General features: G+C 36.6%; 1 protein-coding gene across 4 annotated transcripts in view; it reads right to left on the bottom strand.

Moving 5' to 3' along the window:
* The window catches only part of R3HDM1 (R3H domain containing 1), a 110410-nt gene that overhangs the window by 46465 nt on the left and 36129 nt on the right, over positions 1–27816 (bottom strand). For 2 of the 4 annotated variants that reach the window (XM_065880662.1, XM_065880659.1), the window contains 7 exons: positions 25569–25606; positions 25410–25460; positions 25071–25297; positions 21064–21318; positions 18181–18332; positions 11729–12013; positions 5343–5466 (listed from right to left, as the gene is read on the bottom strand). In XM_065880662.1, coding sequence (XP_065736734.1) covers positions 5343–5466; positions 11729–12013; positions 18181–18332; positions 21064–21318; positions 25071–25297; positions 25410–25460; positions 25569–25606 — 1132 coding nt within the window. Of the gene's footprint in view, positions 1–5342; positions 5467–11728; positions 12014–14241; positions 14344–18180; positions 18333–21063; positions 21319–25070; positions 25298–25409; positions 25461–25568; positions 25607–27816 lie in introns of all 4 variants that reach the window. The other 2 variants (XM_065880658.1, XM_065880661.1) reach the window with 2 other exon arrangements.

The following is a 27816-nucleotide window of genomic DNA, read 5'->3' as shown; positions in this document are numbered from 1 at the left end:
TTTAATAAATCTAAGGTTATTTCATTTAACAGTATTATTAAATTTTTTCAAGACTGAATTTGTACAGCAGAAGCACTGTCAGGGTAGATTCTTCCTTTTTTGGATAAGCCATTTTGCCAACTTTAAATTTAATTGTAACTAGGTATCTACAAGACAGTTTGTGAGAACTGTTTCCAAATCACCAAAATCTCAAGTTTGCAATCTGGTTTGTCTTATGTTTGCGGCACTATTCTAGTGAGCAGGCAAGTTCAACTAAGGATAGTCTGTTAGGTGAATATGGAAGAACACACAGCTGCCAGCACATCTTTGCTATTCTTCTCCTCTATCACCCTCTGCTCTCCTACTTCTGTGCCTGAAATAAACATAAATACAAACATAAAAAACAAATCTAATAAAAACAGCCACACAGAGGTTATAGCTCAAAGCTATTTAAATGACAGTCCTGTGGAAGAGGGCATACGACTCAAGGAAATCTGTGGGTACTTACCAGATACATTTGGCTCCAGTGGCGGCAGGTTAATGGAGAAGGGAAAAGGGAAATAGGTGGATTTGTAGGTAATATACAATGTTTAAGTCTGAGCTGGTCAGGCAATGCTAAGAAATGTTTACAGAAACAATGAAAAAACAAGGATAGTCAGCGCTACCACCCAGCAATATAAATACAAAATTCCTATTACTCAAGTCAAAAGTTGTCAGTAAAGAAATTGACTGTGTAGATAGAGTCCCTATTTGACATAAGTAAATCTCTTATCAATATCACCCCTCCTCCACTTATCCAATAGGGCCCTTTCTTCCTTGCTTGCCTTTTACACCCTGGTTACTTTTAAATTTGTGCCCTGCAATGCTGCCAGTATTCTGTGCACCTTACAGACTATTTAACCTGAAATGTTCCTCCTGTGGTTGTGGTTCATCAGGACCCTACTGTAGTCTGCTGGTTGGAAAGCTAAGATTAAAGGTATAAATGCATTGATAATCTTTGAATTTAACAGAGGTTGCAAAACTAAAATGATATTTAGTTCTATGAAGTCATTTTGCTTCCCACATGCATACAATATCACAGTTTGGAAAAAAATTAAATTATATCCCTTCAAGTAGCTTCAAATGCATTTACATGTCTTAGGTCCATTTAATGGCATGCATAATAATATTCCTAAAAAGTTATTTAGCAACAGGGAAAGAGATGTATTTGACTTTCGCTAATGAGTCTGGCATGCTTAAGACATTAAACTTTTAAGAAAAGCTCCAATCAAAATTAATCTACCATTCAAATCTGCTTTGGAAAAGAAATTAAAGCAATAGCTTTCATGAATTTTTAAAAGATAAATATATTAAGCCAAGGTTGTCACTTAAATTCAAATCCCTATTTCTGAGTATGATGCATGATTAAAAAGCATTACAATTAATGGAAAATATAAGCAAATGTTAATATACTTTAATACAGCATTAAAAAGAAAAAAAAAAAAATGGCAGTGGAAACCTGAGTAAAAAGAAGCCAGGAAGCAGCTGAAAAAGAGACCGGTTCACTGTGAGAAATGTAAACCTCTCAGACAGTGCTACGGCCCCGAATCCAACAGCTCAGGAACAAGGCCAATTATTGCAAAATAGTCAACATATATGGTGAAGCTGCAAACTTTTCAAAAGAGTCATAAGAATGAAAGCAGCTGCATAGAAAACAGCCAGGCCTCATAAACCTAAAATCTCTGCTACAATTACTACCTGCAGGAAAAGTTTCTTTATAATATACCAAGCTTCTTATATGTAGTATACTTCATAGTATTCGAGCTGTAAATTTTATGATAAAGGGTTAAGATAACAAATCCATATTACTGCAGCTGGCAAGTAACCAGATCTTTTGAGATCTTTGCTTGTATGGCTCCAGTTTTGACAGTATGTCACTAAGCTACTGCACACCAGTTCTCCAATGTTCCACCTTTCTGAACTAGAAATGACTCACGTAAGACAGACACACAGAATCATGGAATCTTAGAGTACACAGAGGCTTCAATAGACGATACAGTAAAACTCCTTTACTTTGCAAGTGAGTAAATGGAAACCCAGAGGCTTTAAGTGATACACCTAATACCACTTAAATACAAATAAGGGTTGTCAGGATTTGACTCCTATTTTGTTTTCTTTCATGTTATATAATACATTGTCCAAAAGGCCTTATGTAGCCAGAATTTCTTCTGCTTCTGTTGACAGGGGCTGACTCAACCTTGTTTTAATGACCATAGTAGTTTTACATTCATAACAAAGAATTTGTACATTTATTCCCCAGCAGTAATGTTAGTACTGATTTCAATTCAGTCCCCATAATAGATGGGTTTATTGTCAAGGAGATCAACAACTAGTGCAGTTCTCTGGTACACACTTGCATGGAAGACCAAAGGCATTTTATCCTTGAGATATTTCCCCAACCTCCTTCCTGCCCCCAAAAGGGAAAATAACAAAAAATCCTATATTTCTATTGCCCATACCCTACCTGATCTAAGAATATTTGATTCAATTGGGTTCGTTAATTTAGGGCAAAATTTCTTTAGAGTCATATACAAACATTTAAGAATTATTTTTTTGTATGTACCTCAGTGAAAAAAAATTGTTCCAAGTTTATCAATGCTTTCATCATTTGGCTGAATTATTAGTTTCACCCTTTTATGTAATAAAACAATATGCTTCTTGACTAAATGTTATTTGACAAGAAAAAGAAAAGCAAGGGATGTAACAAATTATTTCTAATTTTAATCAGATGGGGATGATGGAATGTAGAGAAATATTACAAGGAAAAAAAAAAGAAATCCAAAAAGTATGATGTTTGCATATAAAAATGTAAATTACTGAGAAAGAAATTGCTATAAATCTGTACAGAAAATCAGAACAAAAAGTTCCTGTGTCCATTTCCCAGTGCACTTCACTTTTCTGTTAGGAGACACACAAACATAAACGCACATTTTTTCTGTCAAGTTTGACATAAAAAATAACCGTTGGCTAACAATAAAAAAATCTTTAGATTATATAATCATCCAACTCCTACTAATTCTACAAAAAGGTTCAGTATAATTACCAACACAATACGTGGCACTGGCACAACTGAACTTTTTCTTTAACGGGAAATTTTCTCTTCTACTTATTAGCATAACAGCATTTCTTTCGCTTTCATGTAAGGGTGCTCTGAGGATTTATTTCTCTTCTATTCTTCAAACTGAATGACATGAAACCAACTCTAGTTATAAAGTGTTATATTATGACTGACTCTCTTCCCGGACCAGGGCACGAACCCATGTCCCCTGCATCGGCAGGCGGACTCTCAACCACTGCGCCACCAGGGAAGCCCATGACTGACTCTTAAGAGTCAAACACAATGTCAAAAGTCATTCAGACACACGCACTTTTCTGTGCCTGTACTGTCTAGATGCAATCTGACTTACTGTTTCCTTCCTTCTCACCATAACCAGCATTAGGAAAAACCCCACAATTGAAACATCACCGATGACAAACATATGCCATCTGTCATGTAGATATTTTGGCCCTGAATTAGGAGGCGTAGCATTTACAGTTGCTGTCCATTAAGTGGGAATATTTTTGAAAGAGAGGCATTTGCATGAGCACACTGGTCCTACCTGTGATTAAAAGTTTTAATTTTGTAGGCAGTTTGACAATGGAGAGGAATAAAAATTTTGCCGTGAAAACGAACAGAACTAAGAAGCCCACACAAATACAGAACAAAGTTTCTTTGCCTGCCTCATTAATAGGGTGTACTAATGATCTAATAAGTTAACTAGTCACATGCAAGATATTTGAATGGGGAAAGTTAAGACAAATTTTTTTTTTATTATCATAACATTAGCTGTAATCTGTATTGTAATTTTGGAAGAAAAAAATCATGACAATTATGATAATGAAAAGTCAGTCATGGAGGCTCAGGAAAACTTAGGAAATAATTTCTATTAGAATAAAACAACAATGTATTTAAAGTTAGTGAGCAGTGTCATCACCAATGTGCCCAGGTATAAAGGACAGCTTCTGATGCCTTTCAAAATTAGAGAATATACTAGTTTAGGTTATTTGAAGTGGAATGTATTATTAAAGTTTAGGAACAGAGGACAAATTCTAAGTTGGCCAAAATGACCATTGTATACACTCAACATCCTTTGGAAGAACATTTGTCACACATACAATACAAGGCCAGTAACATGAAAAAGGGAAAAACCTACACATTAAGTACAAGACAACTCCTGAGAGCAAGACTGAGGACCTGTAGGTTCCCCTGCTGGGGAGATATAAATAAGAGTAATATCTGGTAAAGGAAGTTGATGAGTCACAATGATGAGTGAAGACTGCACAAGTGAGGAGAGGTAAGAACACTTCTCATCAGACCGCCCAGTGCAGATGTCTTTCTCCTGAAACTGTGGAACCCCTCAAGAGTTCCACACATTATCAAGAGCAAGAAACTGCATAAGTAGAGGTGGAGGGTTATGTGGCCTCAGCTAATCATGTTGACATAGTCTGAGCACCCTCAAATGGTGACAAGCAGCTAAAAAGGATTCAAAGAAACCAATAAAAATTCTCCTTCAACACCTAGAGTTATAAAAGGCTGAAAAGAATACCTTATTAAACATCTGGGGCAGAAGTACACATGTAGGTGGGAAGCATAGAGAGGAATGAGTTCAGTCAAATTAGTAAGGTAGCTTTTATACTGAGATCACAGTTGTTTCCACGGAATGCTTAAAGAAAATTTGAAAGGGGCAAAAGAAAAACTATCTTTTCAGTTCTAATATGTTTGATATGCTTAGGATTAGACTGCATTTGGTTTCAAAATACCTTTCACTATACAACCACAAAAACAAAACACAAAAAAGATGTGTAAGAACTTCATTCCTTTTAAGGCACTCCTGCGGAGACTAAGACATCAAAATATCTTCACTAGGCTAGAATTCTCAACCAAAGTTAGGTCATTCTGGTCCTTGTTTTTGGTTAGCTGTTCAGCAGACATCTTAACTCGCCTTGTCTGCCTTTTGCTGTTTACCACAGGTGGATTACCAGGCTGTAGAGGAGGCTTCAGCTACAATGGCAGTGAGTACCTGGAAGCTGCTCACCTGGTACAATCTTCTCATTATGGCTTCCAACTCTTTAGTATAGAAACCTGACACTCTGGTATTCCCTGGAGGGTGCTAAGATCGGCCCACTCTTTTCATCTCACTGGTTTGCATATTCATAGGTATGCACCTGTCTGAAACCTTTGACAGACTGAGTGTGGCAGTATCTTAACAGTAAGACTGAAATAAAAGCAGGATGAAAAAAACAGCAATACCGAAAGCTAAGAATTCCTAACCTCACATACTCACCTGCCTGCTGTGCAGGCTGTGGCAGTGGTTGGTTTAGATGTGAACTGTAATGGACAGAAGGGACTGGGCGATACTGAGGTTGACTGGAGTGGTAGTGGCCTGGAGCACAATAACAGGCTGGCATCTAGGATAAGCATTAAGGAAAAAAGAAAAAATCAATTTTACTTTTGCAGCAGAATTTTTTTTTTTTCCTGCCAGGAACATTGGAGTGTAATGAGTAATAATTCTCCCAAATAGTAATCATCTGAAAACTGATTTTCTTAGCTTTAAATTTACCTGAAAAAAATTTTTTTAAATTTCAAACATAGTATACATAACAAAACACACCTACCAATTTGCCCACCGATCAGATTTGGTAGATTTAAATTTTGGGGCCATATTTGTTTCAGATTTTTCTCTCTTTTACCAAGTACTACTGAAATAGCTAAGTCTCACTCCAACATTCCTTTTGCTCTATATCCCATAGAAAAAGCATTATTCTGAAGTTGGTATATATCATTCCCATAAATGTTTTTAAGCTTCTAGTGTGTGTGTAAGATTATCCATACACACAATTGTTGAGAATTTTAAAAGTGTACATTTATGGTACTCTATATAACTTCATGCAACTTATTTTGCAATTAACATTGTTTTTGAGACTCATTTTGGTTGAGGCACAAATCGCTAGCCCATTCAATGTAACTGCTGAACAGCAATCACCACATGAATAAGCCAGTTTATCCATTCCTACACTAATGCACACTTGCACTGGTTCCATTCTTTAATTTTTCTCATATTTCTAATACAAATTAAAATGCCAATACAAATTTTGTTTGTCAATTATACTTAATAAAGCTGGAAAAATGCCAATAAGACTGTCTTGATTTAGTTTTCCCTCCAGAGCTATCTGTATCAGCTGTGAATTTCTCTAAAAGTTATCTGATCTGGTTCGGGGTGAAGGATAAACAATTAATCCAACGATATGGAAGTATGTGTTAACTTTATTAGGTTCATGGGTTCTCTTAGGTTCTGCTTATCTGATTGGGTTACTTCTAAAAGACCAGAGATCTGTGGAAATCTTAAAGAGTGCCCATTTCATCTAGAAACCAGCCAAGCACAGAATTTCTGGATCAGTTGTAAGCCAAGAGTCGCCTAAATTTTCTGTAATATTCTTCTGTTTTTGAAACATTAGACACAATATACATGTGATCCCTTAATTTTTCCTGGAGGTATCAGCAAGCAACAGATATATCCTGATTTCGGATCTAATCCATTATTATACTTTTCAGTATGTGTGATGTGTATAAATAATACATTCTTTTCTCCCAATTAAAAAAAGAAAAAAAGATACTACTAAGGCAAAAATTATAACATCAAATTTTTCTTTATAATGTATATACATGCAATATATATGACAACAATAGCACAAACAATGGAGAGAGGGTAAATGGAATTATACTTTAACATGACTAGTACATTTTTCTTGGAGTTTTATATGAACTCAAAGTAGATTTTGATAAGCTGAAGATAGCTATCATAGTCCCTAAGGAAACCACATAAGCACAAGATTCAAAGGGCTGTAGACAAAAAGGCAACAGAAGAGATAAAACAGAACCCTGAAAGAATTCAAATAATATAAAGGAACGAAAGCAAGAAGACAGGAGTAAAATACAGATATGACAAATGGAAAACAAATAGCAATGTGGCATACCTACATCTAACCATGTCAGTTGATATATTAAAGATAAAAGGACTAAACACTCCCAGTCAGACTGAATAAATCAGCAAATACCAACTATATACTGTATGTGAACAACATACTTTAAAGACTGCAAATAAGAGGATGGAAAAAGACATATCATTTAAGTGCTAATCAAAAGAAGCCACTAATATTAAAGTCAGATAAAACAGGTTTCAAGGACTTCAAGATCAAAGTTGGAGGACTCACACTTTCTTTCTTTTTTTTTTAACATCTTTATTGGGGTATAATTGCTTTGGAGGACTCACACTTTCTGATTTTAGACCTTACTAGAAAGGTACAGTAATAAAACAGTGTAGTACTGGCTAAAGATATAAATAGTGTAAAAACGAGAGTTGACAAATAAACTCTTACACTTATGGTCAACTGATATTTGACAAGGGTACCAAGATTATTCAGCGGGAAAAGAAAAGTATCTTCAACAAAGGATGCTGAAATAAGTAGACATACACATGCAAAAGAATGAAGTTGGACCCTTACCTCATACCACACATAAAAATTAACTCAAAAGAGATAAATGCCCTAAATATAGGAGCTAAAACCATAAAACTCTTAGCAGAAATCAGGGATACATTTTTATGACCTTCGGTCTGGAAATGGATTCTTACATATGACACCAAAAGCATGAGCAACAAAATGAAAAGATGGATAAAGTGAACTTCACCAAATAAAAAAAAAACTTTTATACATTAAAGACATTATCAAAAATGTGAGAAGACAACCTACAGAATGGGTGAACATATTTGTAAAACACACATCTGTTAAGGGTCTAGAATCCAGAATATACAAGGAATTCTTACAGCTCAACAACTAAATGACAATCTGATTTAAAGACAGGCAAAGGACTCACACATTTCTCCCAAGATTGACAATGGCCAACAAGCACATGAAAAGATGATCAACATCACTAATCATTATAGACATGCAAGTCAAAACCATGAGATAACCACTTCACGCCCACACGATGGCAATAATAATAATAATGGTAAATAACAAATGTTGGCAAGGATGTGGAGAAATTAGAACCTTTATACACTGCAGGTGGGAATATAAAATGGTTCAGACACCATGGAAAACAACCTGGCAGTTCCTCAAAAAGTTAAACATAGAATTATCATATCATCCAGTAATTTTTTCCTAGGTATATACCCAAAGAAATGAAAACAGATACTCGAACAAATCCAAGAACCTACATGCTCATAGAGCACTATTTACAATAGGCAAAAGGTGGAAACATCCCAAATTCAATAATGGTTGAAGATGAACAAATTGTGGTATATATATAAAATGGCTTATTATTCAGCCATAAAAAGGCATGAAGTACTCATACATGCTACAACATGGATTAACCCTGAAACATTACATTAAGCTAAAGAAGCCAGACACAGAATATAACATATTGCATGACTCCATTAATATGAAGTATCCAGAATGGTAAATCCATTCTTTATAGAGAATAAAGACTGATGGTTGCCAGGGGCTGGGGGGTGAGGGGAATGGGTATGAACTTTTCTTTTGGGGTGATAAAAATGTTTTGGAACTAGACATAGGTGATGGTTGCAAAACATTGTGAATGTACTAAATGCCACTGAATTGTTCACTTCAAACTGGTTAATTTTACATTATGTGAACTTGATCTAAAAAAACAACCACAGGGCTTCCCTGTTGGCGCAGTGGTTGAGAGTCCACCTGCTGATGCAGAGGACACGGGTTCGTGCCCCAGTCCAGGAAGATCCCACATGCCGTGGAGCGGCTGGGCCCATGGGCCATGGCCGCTGAGCCTGCGCTCCGCAACGGGAGAGGCCTCTCCACACAGTGAGAGGCCCGCGTACCGCAAAAAAACCCCAAAACCAAAATAACAAACAAAACCCCCCCCCACATAACACTGAAATGATAGAGTACAAATTCTTTTCAAGTACAGACAAATCATTCCCCAAGAGACTACATGCTGGGACATGAAATAAGACTCAACAGGTTCCAAAACACTGAAAGCTTAGAGTAGATTCCCTGACCATATGTGACTAAAATAGAAATCGGTAACCATAAGCCCCAAACGTTTGGAAATTAACATGCTTCTAACGTAAATCATGGGTCTAAAAAGTCATAGAGGGACTTCCTTGGTGGCACAGTGGTTAAGAATCCACCTGCCAGTGCAGGGGACACAGGTTTGAGCCCTGGTCCAAGAAGATCCCACATGCTACAGAGCAACTAAGCCTGTGCGCCACAACTACTGAGCCTGCACTCTACAGCCCACGAGCCACAACTGAAGCCCGTGCACCTAGAGCCCATGCTCCGCAACAAGAGAAGCCACCGCAATGAGAAGCCCGCACTCCGCAACAAAGAGTAGCCCCTGCTCGCTGCAACTAAAGAAAGCCCGTGTGCAGCAACAAAGACCCAATGCAGCCAAAAATAAATAAATAAATTTATAAAAAACAAAACAAAAAAACCTTATATTAGTAATACTTCAAATAGAAAATGAATAAACAAAACTAATGAAGCCCTAAGTTGTTTTTCTTTTTTCTTTTTCTTTTTTTTTGTGGTATGCGGGCCTCTCCCGTTGCGAAGCACAGGCTCCGGACGTGCAGGCACAGCAGCCATGGCTCACGGGCCCAGCCGCTCCGCGGCATGTGGAATCTTCCCGGACCGGGGCACAAAGCCATGTCCCCTGCATTGGCAGGCGGACTCTCAACCACTGCACCACCAGCGAAGCCCTTCTAAGTTCTTTTTCTTTTAACATCGTCAAGAGAATTGATAAACCTCTAGTTAAACTAATAAAGGAAAAAGAAGACTGAAATTACTAATATCTTTAGATCCTGAAGATACTAAAAGTATAAAAAGGGGGTATTACATATGAGCAACTCTATGCCAAAAAGTTTCACAACATAAATGAAATTGATACAAACTACCATCCAAAATGAAAAAGAAATTGTAACGGCCCTATATCTATTTAATACTAAAAAATAAGAATTCATAATTTAAAAACCTTCCCTGCAAAAGAAATCCAGGTCCAGATGGATTCATTAGTGCAATTCTAGCAAATATTCAAGAAGAAATAACACCAAATCTACATAAACTTCTTTAGAAAATAAAGGAGGGAACACTATCCAACTCATTTTGAGGTCAGTACCACCCTGGGTACTACAACCTGAAAAAGACATTACAAGCAAACTACAGACTGATATCCTTCATGAACATACATGCAAAAATCCATAAGAAAATACTAGCAAATTGAACGCAGTGATATATAAAAAAGATAACTATATCATGATATATATATCACTATATATTGTGAGGTATGTTCCAGAAACAAAAGGTTAGTTTAACATTCAAAAGTCAAAGTAATTTACTGTATAAGTAGACTAAAGGGGAAAAAACCCCACATGATCACCTCAATAGATGCCAAAAAATTTTTTTTACAAGATTAATATCCATTCACGGTAAAGACTCTTAGCAAACTAGGAATATTAGAAAATTGTACAAAAACCCCCACATATAGTATCACAGTTAATTATGAAATACTGAACGCTTACCCTTATGGGTGGAGACAAGGAAAGCATATGTACTTTCAAAACTTATATTTAAGTTAATACATGGATTCTAGAGATTTTTACTTCCCTCTGTTGTGTTGAAAGTATTCAACATAAGGACTCCTAGCTGATGTAATAAGGCAAGAAAAAGAAACAAAAGGTATAAAGATTGGAAAGGATAATATATGTAGAATAATCAAATTTAGAAAGTCCACAGTTTAAAAGATCAGTATATAAAAAACAATTATATTTCTACATACTAGCAATGAACAAATAGAAAATAAAATTTAAAAATAATCCCCTTTAGAATATCACCTTAAAACATTCAATATTTAGGGATATATTAAAAAAATACGTGTAACACTTGTGTGATGAAAACTACAAAATACTGCTGACAAAAAATTAAGGAAGATCTAAATAAATGGAGAGAGATACCATGTTTGTGCATTGGACAATTCAATGGTGTTAAGATGTTAATTCTCCCCAAAATGATCTACCTCTTCTTAAAATGTATCATTTTATTTTTATAGTGCATTTACTTTACTGTGTTTCTCTTAAGCTAATTAGAACAAAAGAAACCTCTCAGAGTCAGAAGGAAACTCAAAGATCACATACTGTAACCCTCCAACTGAAGTGTCTACATGTCATGTGGTTGTCTAGCATGCACTTGAAAATCTCCAAAAGGGAAGATGACTACAAGCTTTGCTTACAGGTTCTCACAAATCCTATCCATGCGAAATTAAAAATAAGCTCTCTAGGGGTTTCCCTGATGGCGCTGGGGTTGTGAATCTGCCTGCCAATGCAGGGGACATGGGTTCGAGCCCTGATCTGGGAAGATCCCACATGCCGCGGAGCAACTGGGCCCGTGAGCCACAACTACTGAGCCTGCGCGTCTGGAGCCTGTGCTCCGCAACAAGAGAGGCCGCGACAGTGAGAGGCCCACGCACCGCGATGAAGAGTGGCCCCTGCTCACCGCAACTAGAGAAAGTCCTTGTGCAGAAACGAAGACCCAACACAGACAAAAATAAATAAATTAAAAAACCCCAAAAAACTCTCTAAAGTTAAAAGTGATCTTAAATGAGAGGCTTCCACAGGAGAGAAAAGATGAAAAACCAATGTACCTGTGGAGAGGGCTGTTGAATATATCCTTGCTGCTGGAGCACAGGCTGGCTGACAGGATGACCAGAGGCAGAATAGCCAGCAGTAGGGACTGGCTGCCCAGGTGGTAGCGGAGGAGGAGGCGGTGGCGGCGGTGGTGGAGGGGCTGCTGTCATGATATAACCAGACTGCTGTGGGGACTGAAGAACAACAGTGGACTGGAACATGGTGGCGTGAGGATCAGAACCATCTGCAGATGGCTGGCGGGCAAGACTCATGTGGCTAAACTGAGACCCAAGGTTGTCCTGCTAACAAAGGGAGAAGTCAGAAATCAGTAAGCTTTCCATACACAGACCAAACTTATCAAAGAAAAATACTTCATATATTTTAAGAAGAGTTGCAGTAGTATATATTACGGAAATCATGATCTACAACAGACATGACTTAATAGAAGAACAGCTTCAAGAAAATTAGAACTCTAAGGCAGCAAGGTAGGACTATTACAATGCTATCATTGCAAATTACTCATAAAATATATCTAACGGAAATGTATAGCATGCAGAAAAGAGTAGGGTGTAACATTACACAATAAAAAAATGAAAAGACACTATCTAAATAAAGACTAAAGGCACACTTTTATATTATACAATTAACATTTTCTGAAAGGACTTCGAAGACCAGGAGTCTAGCAGCGCACGGTACTAATTACTCTTTACTTTAAATCGGTGCCCTTCTTCCCAGAAGGCAAGATTCAGGTTCTATGCATTTCTGTATCTCCTCCCATACCTAACAATCAAATATACTAGCAGAAATGAAATAAAATATATAAAATCTACCCTCCCTGATGTACACTCTAATCTCTCAACAATAATTTGGTCATAAACTCTTCCATAGTGTTTATCCGTAAGTCAGATGTCAGACAAATATAATCCAAATGACAGTTTCCTACTGCTTTTGCTACTTAAGAGAGCCGGCAATGGTGCCCAGCCAAGAAAGGGTTACGATTTATATGCCATCTGACAAATGTTTCTCTGACTCAACAGCGTAAGGATCAATTCTGACTAGTCTACATAATATCACTGATATGACAATAATGGGGTGAAAAAGGCATTCCCTTGCTCCCAAGGAGCCACAGATTGGCGACAATATGTACCGTATTTTGTTAAGAGGGAAAATTTGAAAAAAAGTTACTTAAAATATTGTGGTAATTGAGTTGTTAGATCAAAGCTGTTGACATGTCTGCAATTTCTATAATTTGCTGGTTTCTGCAAAGTAAATTAAGGCTATGGAGATGATAAAGGGACTGAAAAAAAAGGGAACCTGACTTAGTGACTGAAAGTATATGGCTTTACTCTTCCCAAATGGCTGTTCTGACAGAGTCTAGCACTAGTCATAGAATTCAATGAATAGTTTCAGAAGAGGAAAATATACTTACAAATACCTACTAGCTGTAATTACAATGTAATGTGGCCAAATATTTTAAAAAGAGATACCATAACTATATACCACCATCAGAGTCATCTTGGTAAAAAAAGTCATTTTCTTAATCCAATGATCTGCCATTTTTCCAAAACATTTTTGAGGCTTTTATGGTATTTCTAAAAATGTTGTCAACCTTCTCAATGCTGGCAAAATTTCATTTTTTTAGACTCAAAGTGATTTTCGAAAATCATTCAGAGCCAAGGCTGGTAAATAAGGTTGCCTCAAGCTCAAAACAAAAACACCCCCAACAAAACAAAACATTTCTAAAAAGTGGCAAGTGATTTTAAGATATAGCTTATAATTTAACCTGGATGTGATTTCAAAATGTGATGGCCAGATAGTCTGAAAAATAAGAGCATCACTGGGAAAAGTATGCTGGTGGTTAGGCAGATTCATTTAAAGGGAAGGACATTAACACTTATTGAATATCTATTTCATGTTAGGCACTATGCAGGAGGTACTTTATACGGTGGCCTCATATGCTCAGTAACTAGAGAAGGTCACACAGAGAACACATGGCAACGGTGTATCTGAGTTCTTACTGAGACGTATAACTTGGGGCATACTTTGGATTCAATGAAGTACCATCACTTTTAGTCATAGATTGAATATCTAGAGATCTTCTTTGGAAATATACTAAGGAGGATGTCTTATGTAATTGGAAGCTCCAATTCACCCTAATGACTGATACTAAGTCTACTGGACCTGGGGCACTGGGGAAAGAACAGAAAGCCTAAACCCAGATGAAAGCTGCCACCCCAGGACCACACAGACCTGCACTGGCCTCATTGAGAAAATTAGCTAAAACATCTTAGGACTTGAAAAGGGAGGAAAAGATTAGGCTTTATACAATCACTGTGATAAGCCAATATAACAAATATTTTATGGAAGAGAATAAATTATTTCTAATACAGGTTAGAAATGTTTTTTCAAAATGTATGTAACCCTGACTTTAGAAAATCACAAAAGAACATATCACATCAATCACATTCACAAGGATTCATCACACATCTACCCACAGAAACAACGCAGGAGGTGAATAGAGATATAGTACCACGGAGTATTGCTGGGTGGGTGAGACTGGCAGGAACGGGGATGGGTAAGGGGCTGTAGAGTACTGAACAGGCTGTGAAGAGGGCTGCAGAGGACGAATAGGCTAAGGAATAACAGGTTGGCAAACAATGTTAATGTCGGAATAAAATGTTAGAAGAATTGCATAAAATGGAAAGTTATACTTTTTTTGGCAATAACTTAAAACTACAAAGTCACTTAAAATACAACATTATAGGAAACAACAAAAACAATACCAAGCGAAGAAACTCTACATAGAAAAATTTTGAGAACATACATTTAAATTTAAAACATAATTAGAAAGATAATTTTTTTCATAAAAGTATTTATTAGATTCACTGCAACAGGTAATTTAGACATTTCAAATCCTATTATCTAACAAGACACCTGGGTTAAGTCAGTAAAAGCAAAACCATTTACCCTTACTTCCTGGTTTGATGACAGGGCTGTTCTACTTAGCTATGTAACACTAAGTAATAAAAGAAAAACTTCACTCACTCTTATTATCAGACAGTATATCTTACATAATACCTATGGCCAAGTATCCTCTCTATTTGATAAGGCATGATTAGATAACTCTTTTGGGACCAAACTGCCTAAATTTTAGCAATTTTTAAACAAAACTGTACTGTGAGTACCATTAATAGCCTAAAGAAAACACACACATACATATAAGCGCGTGTACACACACACAAACAGACCTTTTTACATAAGGAAGATAAACACAGTTTTCTTCTAACTAAACATTTTTATTGAGAGACTATTAGGAGCTGAGAAACTACACTTGGTCTTTGAACAACTCAGGGATTAGGGGCACTGACCCTCTGCATGGTCAAAAATCTGTGTATAACTTATGGTTGGTCCTGTGCCTGCAGATTCTACTTCACGGATTCAACCAATCACAGATCATGTATACTGTAGTTATGTATTTAGTGAAAAAAATCTATGTATAGGTGGACCCTCGCAGTTCAAACCCATGTGGTTTGACGATCCACTGTAATTATTTGAAATTCTTTTTACTAACGAAATACTCCTGCATTTCAGAGAAAAAAAATTTTAAGTTTTATGTTTCCCAAGGGCACTCAAAAAACAGGTGTTCTGAAACATGAAAGAGGTTTCAATCCTTTCTAAATTTTAGGGAATACAGCTGGCCATCTATAGGCTAATAATGGCATTTAGTTTCCCAGTCTTACATTTATATAGTTTATTACAAAGGACAATATATATATTGGTTTAATGACTATCATAATCTACCATTCAGGTGGCAATCAGGTTAAGGGAAATTAAGTGACCTGTATACAATCATTTAAACAAGCACTGGAGGAACCCAAGTCATTTTATCTAATGAAAACTCTTAGTTTTGGTTACATATACATACATGAATCTCCCTGGACAATATCTCCAAACAGTACACTTTAGAAACGCAAAATTAACTAAATAAGATTTAGTTAATTTTGGGAACTAAAATTAACTAAATTAACAGGGAATAATCTAGATAAGGAGAAATTCTTAGGACTAAGACGTATAATGATGAGTTTGCCCTTTCACCACAAAATCAACACAACAGTTTCTGGAAAAAATGAAAGGCTTAGATTAGTTTAGAATTCCACAAAAAATTCTAGAGCTAACATACTAAAAAAAAGTATAAGCTGAAAATCTACAGAGTAGCCACTGGTTCCTCACTAACCTCTTGACTAGAAATTAGCAAGCTTCCTAATGGATGACAGCACATATCACACTAAATGAGGCGTTGTGGCTTTAAAACTACCAAGTACAAGCTATATAATGTGTTATTAAGTCAGACAACCATTAAGACACAACTTTCTTCCAGAAAACGTGACCTACTAGGTCAGTGTCAGATGAAACAAAAGCCTTAGTCTGCTGGGGCGTAAAAGAAAGAAGAATACTGTGAGCACTAAGGGTAGGACTTAATGTCTGCTAGAGTGTCAAGTGGTAATGAGAAAAATGTGGGCTAGAAGACTGGCTGATCAAAGTGAAATTCTGATACTACGTAGAAAAGAAAAAGCGTTAGCACTTCCTTTTTCCTACTTAAATTGCAACTGGCTGTAAAATAACATCCACTTAAAGTGACTGGTTTCAAGAACGCAGCCCATTTGAAGGCTTTGGAAATCACAGCATTACTGTGTTTGGTTATTTGAAATTTCATGGATGAATTATCTCAGTGTGCAAGAGATCGCTACTGAGTATCATTTGTTCATCAATTCTCTATTCTTGTATTTGACGAAGAATTACCAGAAACACCTGAAGCAATGCCAGGAAAAACAGCCATGGAGTTTGAGGCACACCCCAAAATTTCAAGTTATAGTCTATTAAGACAGCATTTCTTTTTATTTTTTGCAGTATGCGGACCTCTCACTGTTGTGGCCTCTCTCGTTGCGGAGCACAGGCTCCGGACGCGCAGGCTCAGCGGCCATGGCTCACGGGCCCAGCCTCTCCGCGGCGTGTGGGATCTTCCCGGACCAGGGCACGAACCCATGTCCCCTGCATCGGCAAGCGGACTCTCAACCACTGTGCCACCAGGAAAGCCCTAAGACAGCATTTCTAAACTAAGATGCCTACATCTTCACTTAGGGCTGTCTTTTAAAGCTAAATCAGGCAAAGCTATTTCTAAGAGATAATAATCTGAAACATATAACCACAGATAAACCCTTAGGATTTTTTGAAGGTGCCTGACTAACATTATTTCCATTGAATTAAATCAAATGAAAATCAGCCCTATAAAGCTCCTGGTGAAATTCACAGCACTGCAAAGATGACCACACGATAGCAAATGAAAGGGAAACACTTCAAGACCAAGTTGAATGAAACCAAGGCAGAGAAGGCCAGGGAGGGAGTTTTATGTAGTTTAATATGTACCTGAGTGTATGTAAACAAACGGGGTTGGGAAGTAGGTATGGGAGTCTTTGGAAGTAGTTTTAGACAGTTTCCTCTACATATATGAATTCATTTGTATGGTCTTGGAAGTGCATCAAACACCTTGAAGTCCTACTGCAGAGAAACTGCCTTGCCCAGTATTACAAGTCTTAATTGCCAGAGCAATAATTATTTGCATTAGTTTAAAAATATTTGATAACTTTATCAAACTGCTCATACATTTTTCACCCCTGCAGTACAAATATAACTTGTGAATAAAACTAATGAAATTTCTCCAGTTCAAGTTTATCACTATACTTCTTTCACAAAACATTACTCTGCGTGTTCTCACCAGTGGAATATTTAGATCGTCTTCCAGGGAAAAAGGGGTGCAAATAACTGTACAAACTGCCTTTGATATGCTACACAACCTTTAAAAGATAGAATGAAAGTAAGAATTTACACTAGTATAGTCAAGTTCAGCAAGAATGAGTAACACATCTACAGGGGAAAAGCTTGAATGTGAAAATGCATGTGTAAACTCTAAACATTTATACAAATTCAAGATATTATTAAGAGTACTACTGAGAATTCTAAGTCAATGTTTCTGTCTTTATCTTTCATAGAGCAGGTGGGGTGGAGAGTACCTTGTAGCGAGGCGAGTCAACTCAGTTTCTTCTAAGTGCTCGATCTGTTGAATCTTAGAACAACTCACTTTGCTCACTGGGGTAATGAACTATCTTAGTTTTGCTTTTTATTCCTCTGGTCCCTTGCCTGCTGTTGTGAAATGCAAGGTATAAAATACTCACCATACAGGGTCATGAGATAAAAATTTCCCTTCCTTCCAATATATATTCTGTTTTCATTAGCAGAAAAGCCCTTGAAGTTAACCTCTCTTCCTACGAGCGATGAGTAGGACATCACTGGTGGAGAATACTAAAGTTCTAAGAGACACTTACTTGGGCTCTCTCGATTATAATTAGTGACTTTAGTCCCAAATATGCAAAGGCAGGTGAACTTAGCATTGTGTAATCGTGGACGTGTGCACCTGTGAGAAGATGTGATGGGCTGCTTGCTGCTGAGGTGGCAGTGCTGGCAGAGGCGGCTGTGGAGGTCCAGGCACTTGGGCTCTAACTGGCTGTTGAGTCACAGGAGGGCTACACACAACTGGACTCCCATCTGGGTTTAGGAAGGGCTGACCTGAAAATTTTAAAAAGGAAGAACAAAAGATCATTTACGATGGAGACCAAATATAGGTCGCTCTACAGACAACTTACAGCACATGTCTGCAGTCCTGATTCATAATTCCAAAAGCGTCAAGGTTCTGGAAACCAAAAGCTTTTCTTACCTTGGAAAGCAAGGCCTGACCTTACACGAGCCTATTAATAGTCTTTATATTTCCCACTTAGAGTAAATATTCAAAATTTTTGCTGCGGTGTTTTACTATGGGGGTGCCGCGCCAGAAACCACTTGAGTTGTTTTATACTACACAGTATTTTCCAAGAAACTCAATTCTGAAACACATCTTGCTCAAGGGATTGAGTTACAGGATTGTGTAACATTTCAGTTTCAAGGGGAAAAAAAAAATACCTGACTTTGGGATACTGGAAATTTATTAATTAGCCTGTTAGATGGTAAGAAATATCTAATTTACAGGTCACACTGCATATATTTAACTAGTAAGATTAAAAGCTGATGAAAATTAAAATGGTTGATAACTTCAAATTTCAAATTGTGGAGTTGATGGCAGTGTCCTTATTTTATAACTTCTAACTTGTTAAAGTAGAAAATAATTTAAAAATTCTAAATAATTTTCTAAAAAAATTTCCTTTCACTTCCAATGAGCTTTACTCATAGGTAAGAAATAAAACGAGAGAGTACTTTAGTACTGATTTTGAGGCTTATTCTTATTGGTTACCAATTATGGGAGGAATACTTTTAAGTAACTCTCTACACATACATTCTAAACAAGTTTTTCTTATTATACAAAGTAATATTCTTAGAAATAACTAACAAATACAGAAAAAACCTAACAAATACAGATCAGAAAGTAAATAAACTCCCCATAATCTTATCATCAACAATTTGGATACCTTCTTCCAGACTTTTTCAATGTACACATAAACAGATTCAAAGAGTAGTATTTTTCCTTACTATACACTGAATGATTTTAAAAAACACACTAGATTATTAAAAAAAGAAAGAAAGAAAAATGAAAGGACTATGTGAAATAAAGAGATCATTGACTACATACCCTTTTAGGATGGGAAGAATATCTATGTGTCTTAAACTGCCTTCAAAACATCCTCTCTTTTTTAAAAATAAACTTGTGACATATAATAAAATAATATTTGGGAAAGCAGAATACACTGTTCCATTGCTGTCAAGTGGGAAAAGTTCTCCAAAGTCAAATTATTTTCATCAGTTAATTTCCTGATAATTTATGTGATGGTTATAGATAACTAAGAGCAAGCCATGCTGGATATTTGTTGATTGTTATAAATAATTTTGAAAAAAAAAAATGGTAGAGAAGACTTGAGTGAAAGCATGTTTAAAAGTAACTTAAGGATTGTGTGAAAAAAGCTGGATGTGTGGTGATGCTGTTCTCAAAAACAAAGAGATCACTTTTGGGCTAATTTAAAATTAAGTATACAATTTAATTTCAGGTTGCTTAGTTTCTCATTTCTACTCAACTTCCACGTTACCAAAACCATGTTAACTAATATTCTGAATTAAAAATAACAGAAAATAGTAAAATATTAAATCATCTTATATTCTGCCCCAGGAAAACAGGAAGTTTAGTAATATAATAGACTTGAAGGATCAGAAGATAACGGTTATAAAGCAAAAACTGAGTTTTTGAAGAGTCAGTTATTTACGCTAATTCCATTTTTACAACAGAAACAAAAGTTTGAATACTTTATCTTAAAAAAGAGATGCAAATGAAATCTGAAGGTAACAAGTTCCCAGCCATGGTTTTTTTCTACAACAAACAAAAGGCAAGTTTCAGAACACTCAGAGACTCTGACACTCTCACCTGTATCTACCTTGCCCAACTGTTACCATGCTGGTATGACCACATTAGCTAAATCTGAATCTTTAAGGAAGGTTATTGAATGACTTAAGGTTATTTTCATTATCTTACCATATGATTGGGCTATGTTATTTTCATTAGAAACCAAAACTTCTTGCCATTTAAAAAAAATTTTATTTTCTCAATATAAGTCATTTTTGCCAATATACATAATGAAAGGTATTATGACTGCAGTTTCTTAATCTCTCTGAAGTTCAGTTTCCTTATCTGTAAATGTAGATCTCACCTACCTAACAGGGTTGCTATAAGTAATGTATTTAAAGCACATAACACAGTACATGATAAACACTCAATAAATACAAAGTACTATCTAATTGCAAAGAATGTGTTGTCAATATTAATTCATAACGACTATCTATTTTCTTTCACTACTAATAAGATGTTCTTTAGCTTTTCCTAAGTAGAAAGCAGTTACCGTATTCAGAAGAGCAATTACTTATGGGTTCTTTCCACCGCATTACGTAAGAAGTAAGAGCTGCTAACGTTCTCCTTCTTCATGAAATGCATACTATTTTTCCCACGGTAAAACTGTTCTATCAAATAAAGTTCTTTCAAAGGTGGTTGTCCCATTTCTAGGAAATGAATTGTTTCTTAATTATTTGGCCTAAAAGATGATGTCATGGATGTCACAAGGAGAAAAATACTTTCTGATATAAATGTCTTTTAACATTCTCTAGCATAAAGTGTTTTTATTAAAGTTCTAGGGAAAATGCTAATCACACATGAAATATAAAAAGCTGACAATGCATATACAGATAATACATTTAATACATATTCTTTAGTTTTCAGATAACTCCTGATATCTCAACTGAAATAAACCTTTTTCTGGATACCAACCTGTTTGTGGGTTGATCAGAATACTGCCAGGTGGTATGCCTGTCGCTTCCAAGGGAAGCAAAAAGAAGCTAGTGCTAGGAGATGCGACTTGCCCATTTAGGCCACCATCAAAGGAAAGAGAACTATGAGTGCTGACAGTTGGATAGACGACAGGTGCGCCATGAGAAGACTGGCTGAGAGCTGTACCTGGAAGAGGCTGCTGGATGTGAGAGAGAGAGCCCGTAGATGACCCTACACTACCAGAAGACTCAGAACCTAGGGGAGGAGTAATGAAAAAGAGGGAATTTTTTAAACCTCATATAAAAACGCAGGTTTTAAATATGTAACAATAAAATTCACATTGCATAACATGCAGTTACCACATAAAAGCATGAACTATTTTTGACTTACTGTACAATTTTGCTTCCCCTCCCCACCAAGAACATGTTTAACACAGCAAAACTGATCACATAAGTTGCAAGAGAAGTCATAGCCAAAGCATGCAACTAAAGCAAGTCTATAATACTGGGGTGGCCAAAAGATTCGTTCGGTTTTTTTCCGTAAGATGGCTCTAGTAGCACTTAGTTCTCTTTAACTTCATTTGAAACAAGTTTGTTAGACTGTATGTGACAGCTGCAGTTAAAAAAAAACTTACCAAAAATTGGTGAATTTTTGTAAAGCCATTTTAATATTGAAGATGGAAGAAAATAGCAACATTTTCGGCATATTATGCTTTATTATTTCAAGAAAGGTAAAAACGCAACTGAAACGCAAAGAGAGATTTGTGCCGTGTATGGAGAAGGTGCTGTGACTGATCGAATACGTCAAAAGTGGTTTGCGAAGTTTCGTGATGGATATTTCCTGCTGGACGATACTCCAGAGATGAGTAGACTAGTTGAAGTTGACAGCGATCAAACTGAGACGTTAATTGAGAACAATCAACGTTATACTACATAGGAGATAGGTGACATACTCAAAATATCCAAATCAAGCATTGAAAATCATTTGCACTAGCCTGGTTATGTGAATCGCTTTGATGTTTGGGTTCCACGTAAGTTAAGTGAAAAAAACCTCGACTGTATTTCTACATGAAATTCTCTACTGAAATGTAATGAAATCGTTTTTTTTTTTTTTTTTTTTTTTTTTTGCGGTATGGGGGCCTCTCACTGCTGTGGCCTCTCCCGTTGCGGAGCACAGGCTCCGGACGCGCAGGCTCAGCGGCCATGGCTCACGGGCCCAGCCGCTCTGCGGCATGTGGGATCTTCCCGGACCGGGGCATGAACCCGCGTCCACTGCATCGGCAGGCAGACTCTCAACCACTGCGCCACCAAGGAAGCCCCGAAATCGTTCCATTTTTAAAACACATTGTGACGGGCGATGAAAAGTGGATACTATAAGATAATGTGGAATGGAAGAGATCATGGGACAAGTGAAATGAACCACCAACCACACCAAAGGCCGCTCTTCATCCAAAGAAAGTGATTGTGTAAATGGTGGGATTGGAAGGGGGTCCTCTATTATGAGCTCCTTCCGGAAAACCAAATGATTCACTCCAAGAAGTACTGCTCCCAGTTAGACCAAATGAAAGCAGCACTTGAAGAAAAGTGTCTAGAATTAGTCAACAGAACACACATAATCTTCCATCAAGGTAACGCAAGATGGCATGTTTCTTTGATGACCAGGCAAAAACTGTTACAGCTTGGCTGGGAAGTTCTGATTCATCTGCCGTATTCACCAGACATTGCACCTTTGGATTTCCATTTATTTCAGTCTTTACAAAATTCTCTTAATGGAAAAAAATTTCAATTCTCTTGAAGACTGTAAAAGGCACCTAGAACAGTTCTTTGCTCAAAAAGATAAAAAGTTTTGGGAAGATGGAATTATGAAGTTGCCTGAAAAATGGCAGAAGGCAATGGAACGGTCACTATGTTGTTCAGTAAAGTTCTTGGTGAAAATGAAAAATGTGTCTTTTATTTTTATTTAAAAACCGAAGGCACTATTTGGCCAACCCAATAACAGCAGCCACAGACAGCCACAAAAAACACATTACCCACATTCCCAAAAGGACAAAGTTATGTATATTTTTACCTTTTAGATTAACACCTAGGAATATACAGATAATATTTTTTCCCCCAGGACAAAGCACTTAGCACAGCCAAATGCCCAAAACCTCTTATATCAGAAACCCCTTATCTATAAGAACACAGAAAGATTAAGAGTAGTGTAGGAAATAACAAAAATGATAATTCTCTATCAAGAGAAACAACTGTCAGGTTTCACTGCAGACTTTCATTTTCAGCTCATAATCATAGCATCTTCCTGTAACGTAAAGTCAATTTTCAATTTTTTATCATAGCAAGGGACAAAGGTAGAATAAAAATATTCCAAGTACTTACATTAGCATCAGCTTAAAATTTATTTCTCACTGTACTTAATAAGCTAATTTGATAATTTGTTTTTAACTGCTTTCCTGCCTCCAATCTACTTAATTTTCTATTATATAGAGACTGAAGAAGTCACTGACTTTCAGTATAATGGCTTAAGGTAGACAATGAGACAATGAAAGAAAGGAAAAGAGTTTGATGATGTAAATAGTTAATTAGGCTTTGAATAACAAAATTGACTCTGGGATGGAGAATTAATTTTTAATGAATGACATAAACAAACATGATACACTACAGCGATTGCCTCAGAAGGATAACTTCTATTTTAAGTTGTGCCAAAAATGACTATCTCCAAGAACTATATGAAAAAAAAATTTTTCCCAATAAAAGAATTAAATATTTATTTTCATCTCTGAAGATAATATAGATTATAAATAGTACATGTTCTAAAAATGTTTTAGGGACTTCCCTGGTGATCTAGTGGTTGAGAATATGTCTTGCAATGCAGGGTCACTGGTTTGATCCCTGGTCAGGGAACTAAGATCCCACATGCTGCTGGGCAACTGGGCCCGTGCGCTGCAACTACTGAGCCTGTGCACCGCAACGAAAGATCCCACGTGCCATAACTAAGACTCGATGCAGCAAAAAAATATAAATAAATAAATTTTTAAAAATGTTTTAATTTGGCTGTGTGTCTAAATGACTTTCTCACAACACATGAGTAGTTTTTTTCCTGTTATGATGACATGATGACTGACCGTTTATCAAATAAATGCATATTTGGTACATATGCATATTTCTTATATTCCTAAAATTTACCTATCTTTAGCAAGAGTCTATCATATACACTAAGACATTTTAAATATCCACATTATAAGTTAAAAAGATGACAAGTGCAATTCACAAACCTTAAGAATTTAAAGTACTGAATTACAGTCAGAGATGAGAAAAATTTACTCTGTCACCTTCAAATTTACACCTCTCCCTTTAATTGTTATCTGTGTAAAACCATATATCTAGGCTTTACCCGAAAGGATAAAGAGCCATTTCTGCTGATTTTCATGCTTATTTTGGGATACAAATAAAGATCCGTGAGGATCCTAAAAGAGACATGAACTTTAGTATCGAAGCCAGTGAAAGTGAAAAGAGAAAAATGCTAGGAGCCTAAAAGTTATGTAATCTAAAAGCAAAGAAGCTAGTAGAATGAGAATGTTATTGAAATTTCTACTTATCCATAATAATTACATTGTATTATATTTCTTTAGTTTTTAAATTCCTCAAAAACTTCTCAGCAATTTTATATGTTTTTTTGGAATGGCAAATGAACTTTATCATGAAATGCACTCAATAAGTATGATAGTATTAGCTGAATTTCAGCTAATGATAGTATTAGCTGAAAATGCAATCAATGTTAACTAATCCTAGGTAAGGTAAGATGCCTTCTGTAAATCTCTCTCACACAGAGAATAAATCCTAATGTCAGTAAACGCGTTACCTATTAAGTACTTTGGAGGTGCTCAATGTACTGCTGGTAGGAATCCTATATTTTAGGATAACTACAGAAGCCACATGATGAATAAAGAGCTAAGACAACATTAGGGAAACTAATGTTTTGACTGCACAGTTCTAGACAGATATTTATACCTGTTTTTGAAAGCCTGCCTATGCTTTTGCTGCTTCCAGAACTATCACCTCTTGTCAGAACTGAAATTCCACTGAAGCTGCTGGCTTTGGTTACAGCGGGCTTGAAGTTTCGGAGAGAGCTGTCTGAATCTGTGCTGCTCCAGGGTCGTGGTTCAGAGTACTTCAACTCGTTCTCAGTGCTGCTTTGATGGCTATTTGTTGATCTCCCTGAAGAATCTTTATTAACTCTGTAATTTAGAAGTAAAACTTTGAAAAGCTAACAGAGACAAAAAGGAAAATTATAAAAAAATGCTTTAAATATTCAATACTGTGTAGTGCATGAAAACATGCTTCCAATACCTAAATATCTGGCGCCTCTGCTGGGTGCTACTAGCATCCTCGTCTTGGATTCTGTTGGCATTTTCATAAAACATTTTTATTTTTATTTTTTTAAAACATTTAAATTTTTATTAGCATCAGTGAGACACTTAGCAAAACAAATATTAAAAAGCCTCTCACCTTTTGTCAATAATATAATTCTCTTGGGAACACAGGGACTAGAAAGAAAGAACAGATATAAAAAGTTGAGCATTTGTCAGATAATGCCATCTGGAAACTAATGATGACAACAAAAATCGCGTAATAATTTTAAAAAAGTAGTTACCCTCACCCCTCAAATCAAACATGGTGATAATTTGCAAAAATAAGTGACAATGAAAAATTATTTTGGCTTGGAGATAACTATGCTTATTTTTAACAGATATACATTTTTGAAGCCACTCATTTTTGTTGTACAAAGTAACTTGAAATTCAAATATCTCTCTAAAAAGTGAACCCATTTTCACTATTACATATTCGAAGTAAACACCTGTCTGTAGATTCCACCTCCTTCACTCAACAAATATTTTGATCACCTGTGCTTTGGCAGTAGCTGTAGCAGTGAACAAGCAGCTACGCCTCAATGTAGCTTACAGCCAAAATCCTCCAGTGCTATTAACCTAACTCAGGCAACCATCTGTTTTGCATCTTGTATTATTACAACAGTCTTCTAGTTTTCCAGCTACCAGTTTTGCTCTTTTCATCCAATTTAAACAGCAGAAGCCATAGCTATCTCTCTAAAATATCAATCTGATCACATCTGTTCCCTCCTTAATAGCCCCCTTCATTCTAGCACAGGGGTCCGCAAACTACAGTCAGCTACCTGTTTTTGTAAATACAGATTCATCGGAAGACAGCCATGCCCATTCATTCGTGTATTGTCTATGGACGCTTTCATATTAAAATGGCAGATCTGAGTTGTTGCAATAAAGACTATATAGCTTGAAAAGCCTAAAATACTCATTATCTGTCCCATTATAGAAAAAGTTTGCTGACCCCTGCTCTAGCTAAAAGCCCCAAACTCTTTAACTAGCTTTCAGGAGCAAGTCACCTGCTTCCTGCTTATTTCTCCAATTGAAACGTCCCTCAATTCTTGTCACCTAGGCTACAATCCAGGTACTCTGAATCTCTCAATTCCTCATGTGTCAAGTTCTCCTTTATCTCTGGCTCTCTGCAGATGTTGACCCTGGACACAGAATACTTCACTCCTTCAGTTCTTCTCTTGGAAGCTAACTCTCCCTCTCACTCCTCAATTCTGTTTTGTGGTGCTTCTCTGCTGTGTTCCTTATTTTACCTTCACGTTTCTATACAAATCACACACCATATTGTCATTATCTGAATACTCATCATGGGTAAAGACCTCATCCATCTTACAAACTAGAGAGAGGAAATAGATCTAGGTTAGGCTCTGAGTTCAGAAGACATGCGCTGAAATCCCAACTCTGTCATTTTTCTAGCTGGATGATCCTTGTCTATTTTCCTTAGCTTCCTGGAGCCTCAGTTTACTTATCTATAAAATAAAAACAGTGATAGTATCTACCATATATAGGGCTGTTTGGGAGATAAATTAATGTAAATGTCCATGGATATGTTCTCCAGTGCCCAGCACAGCACCTACTATACATGATCAATAAGATTTGTTGAATATTATAAAGTTTTAACTGACAGTCTAGATTTTAATGTCATTTAGTTTTTTGTGTGTGTGGTACACGGGCCTCTCACTGTTGTGGCCTCTCCCATTGCCGAGTACAGGCTCCGGACGCGCAGGCTCAGCGGCCATGGCTCACGGGCCTAGCCGCTCTGCGGTATGTGGGATCTTCCCGGACCGGGACACGAACCCGTGCCCCCCTCATCGGCAGGCGGACTCTCAACCACTGCGCCACCAGGGAAGCCCTACATATATTCTTATATCCTTGACTAGTACCCTGTACTGCACAGAGCAGGTGCTTAACAGATATTGGTAAAATCAAACTGATTCTCCCTTAAATATATGTGTAAAATAATCAGCCACTTAAAAGATCTCTTCCAGGACTTCCCTGGTGGTCCAATGGTTAAGACTCTAAGCTCCCAAAGCGGGGGGTGTGGGTTGGATCCCGGGTCAGGAAACTAAGATCCCACAGGCCACACAGAGCAGCCAAAAAACAACAACAACAACAACAAAGATCTCTTCCATATAATCACTTATAAAGTAGAAAACAAATATTAAACTGAAAAATCAATTAGCTGTATTTTAAAAGAAGAAACAAGTTATTTATCAAGAAAAGTCCACTAACAAGTAGGATTTAGAGTACATGATTTTGTAGACAGTGAACAATGTTCTAAAAATCTCAACTCTGAGAAGTCTGGAAGAAAAAAATATTACATAAACTATATACTCAGTCTAATATAC

This window comes from Phocoena phocoena, chromosome 7 (assembly GCF_963924675.1).
Source record: "Phocoena phocoena chromosome 7, mPhoPho1.1, whole genome shotgun sequence".
NCBI lineage: Eukaryota > Metazoa > Chordata > Mammalia > Artiodactyla > Phocoenidae > Phocoena > Phocoena phocoena.
This window is presented reverse-complemented; position numbering and strand designations above follow the sequence as displayed.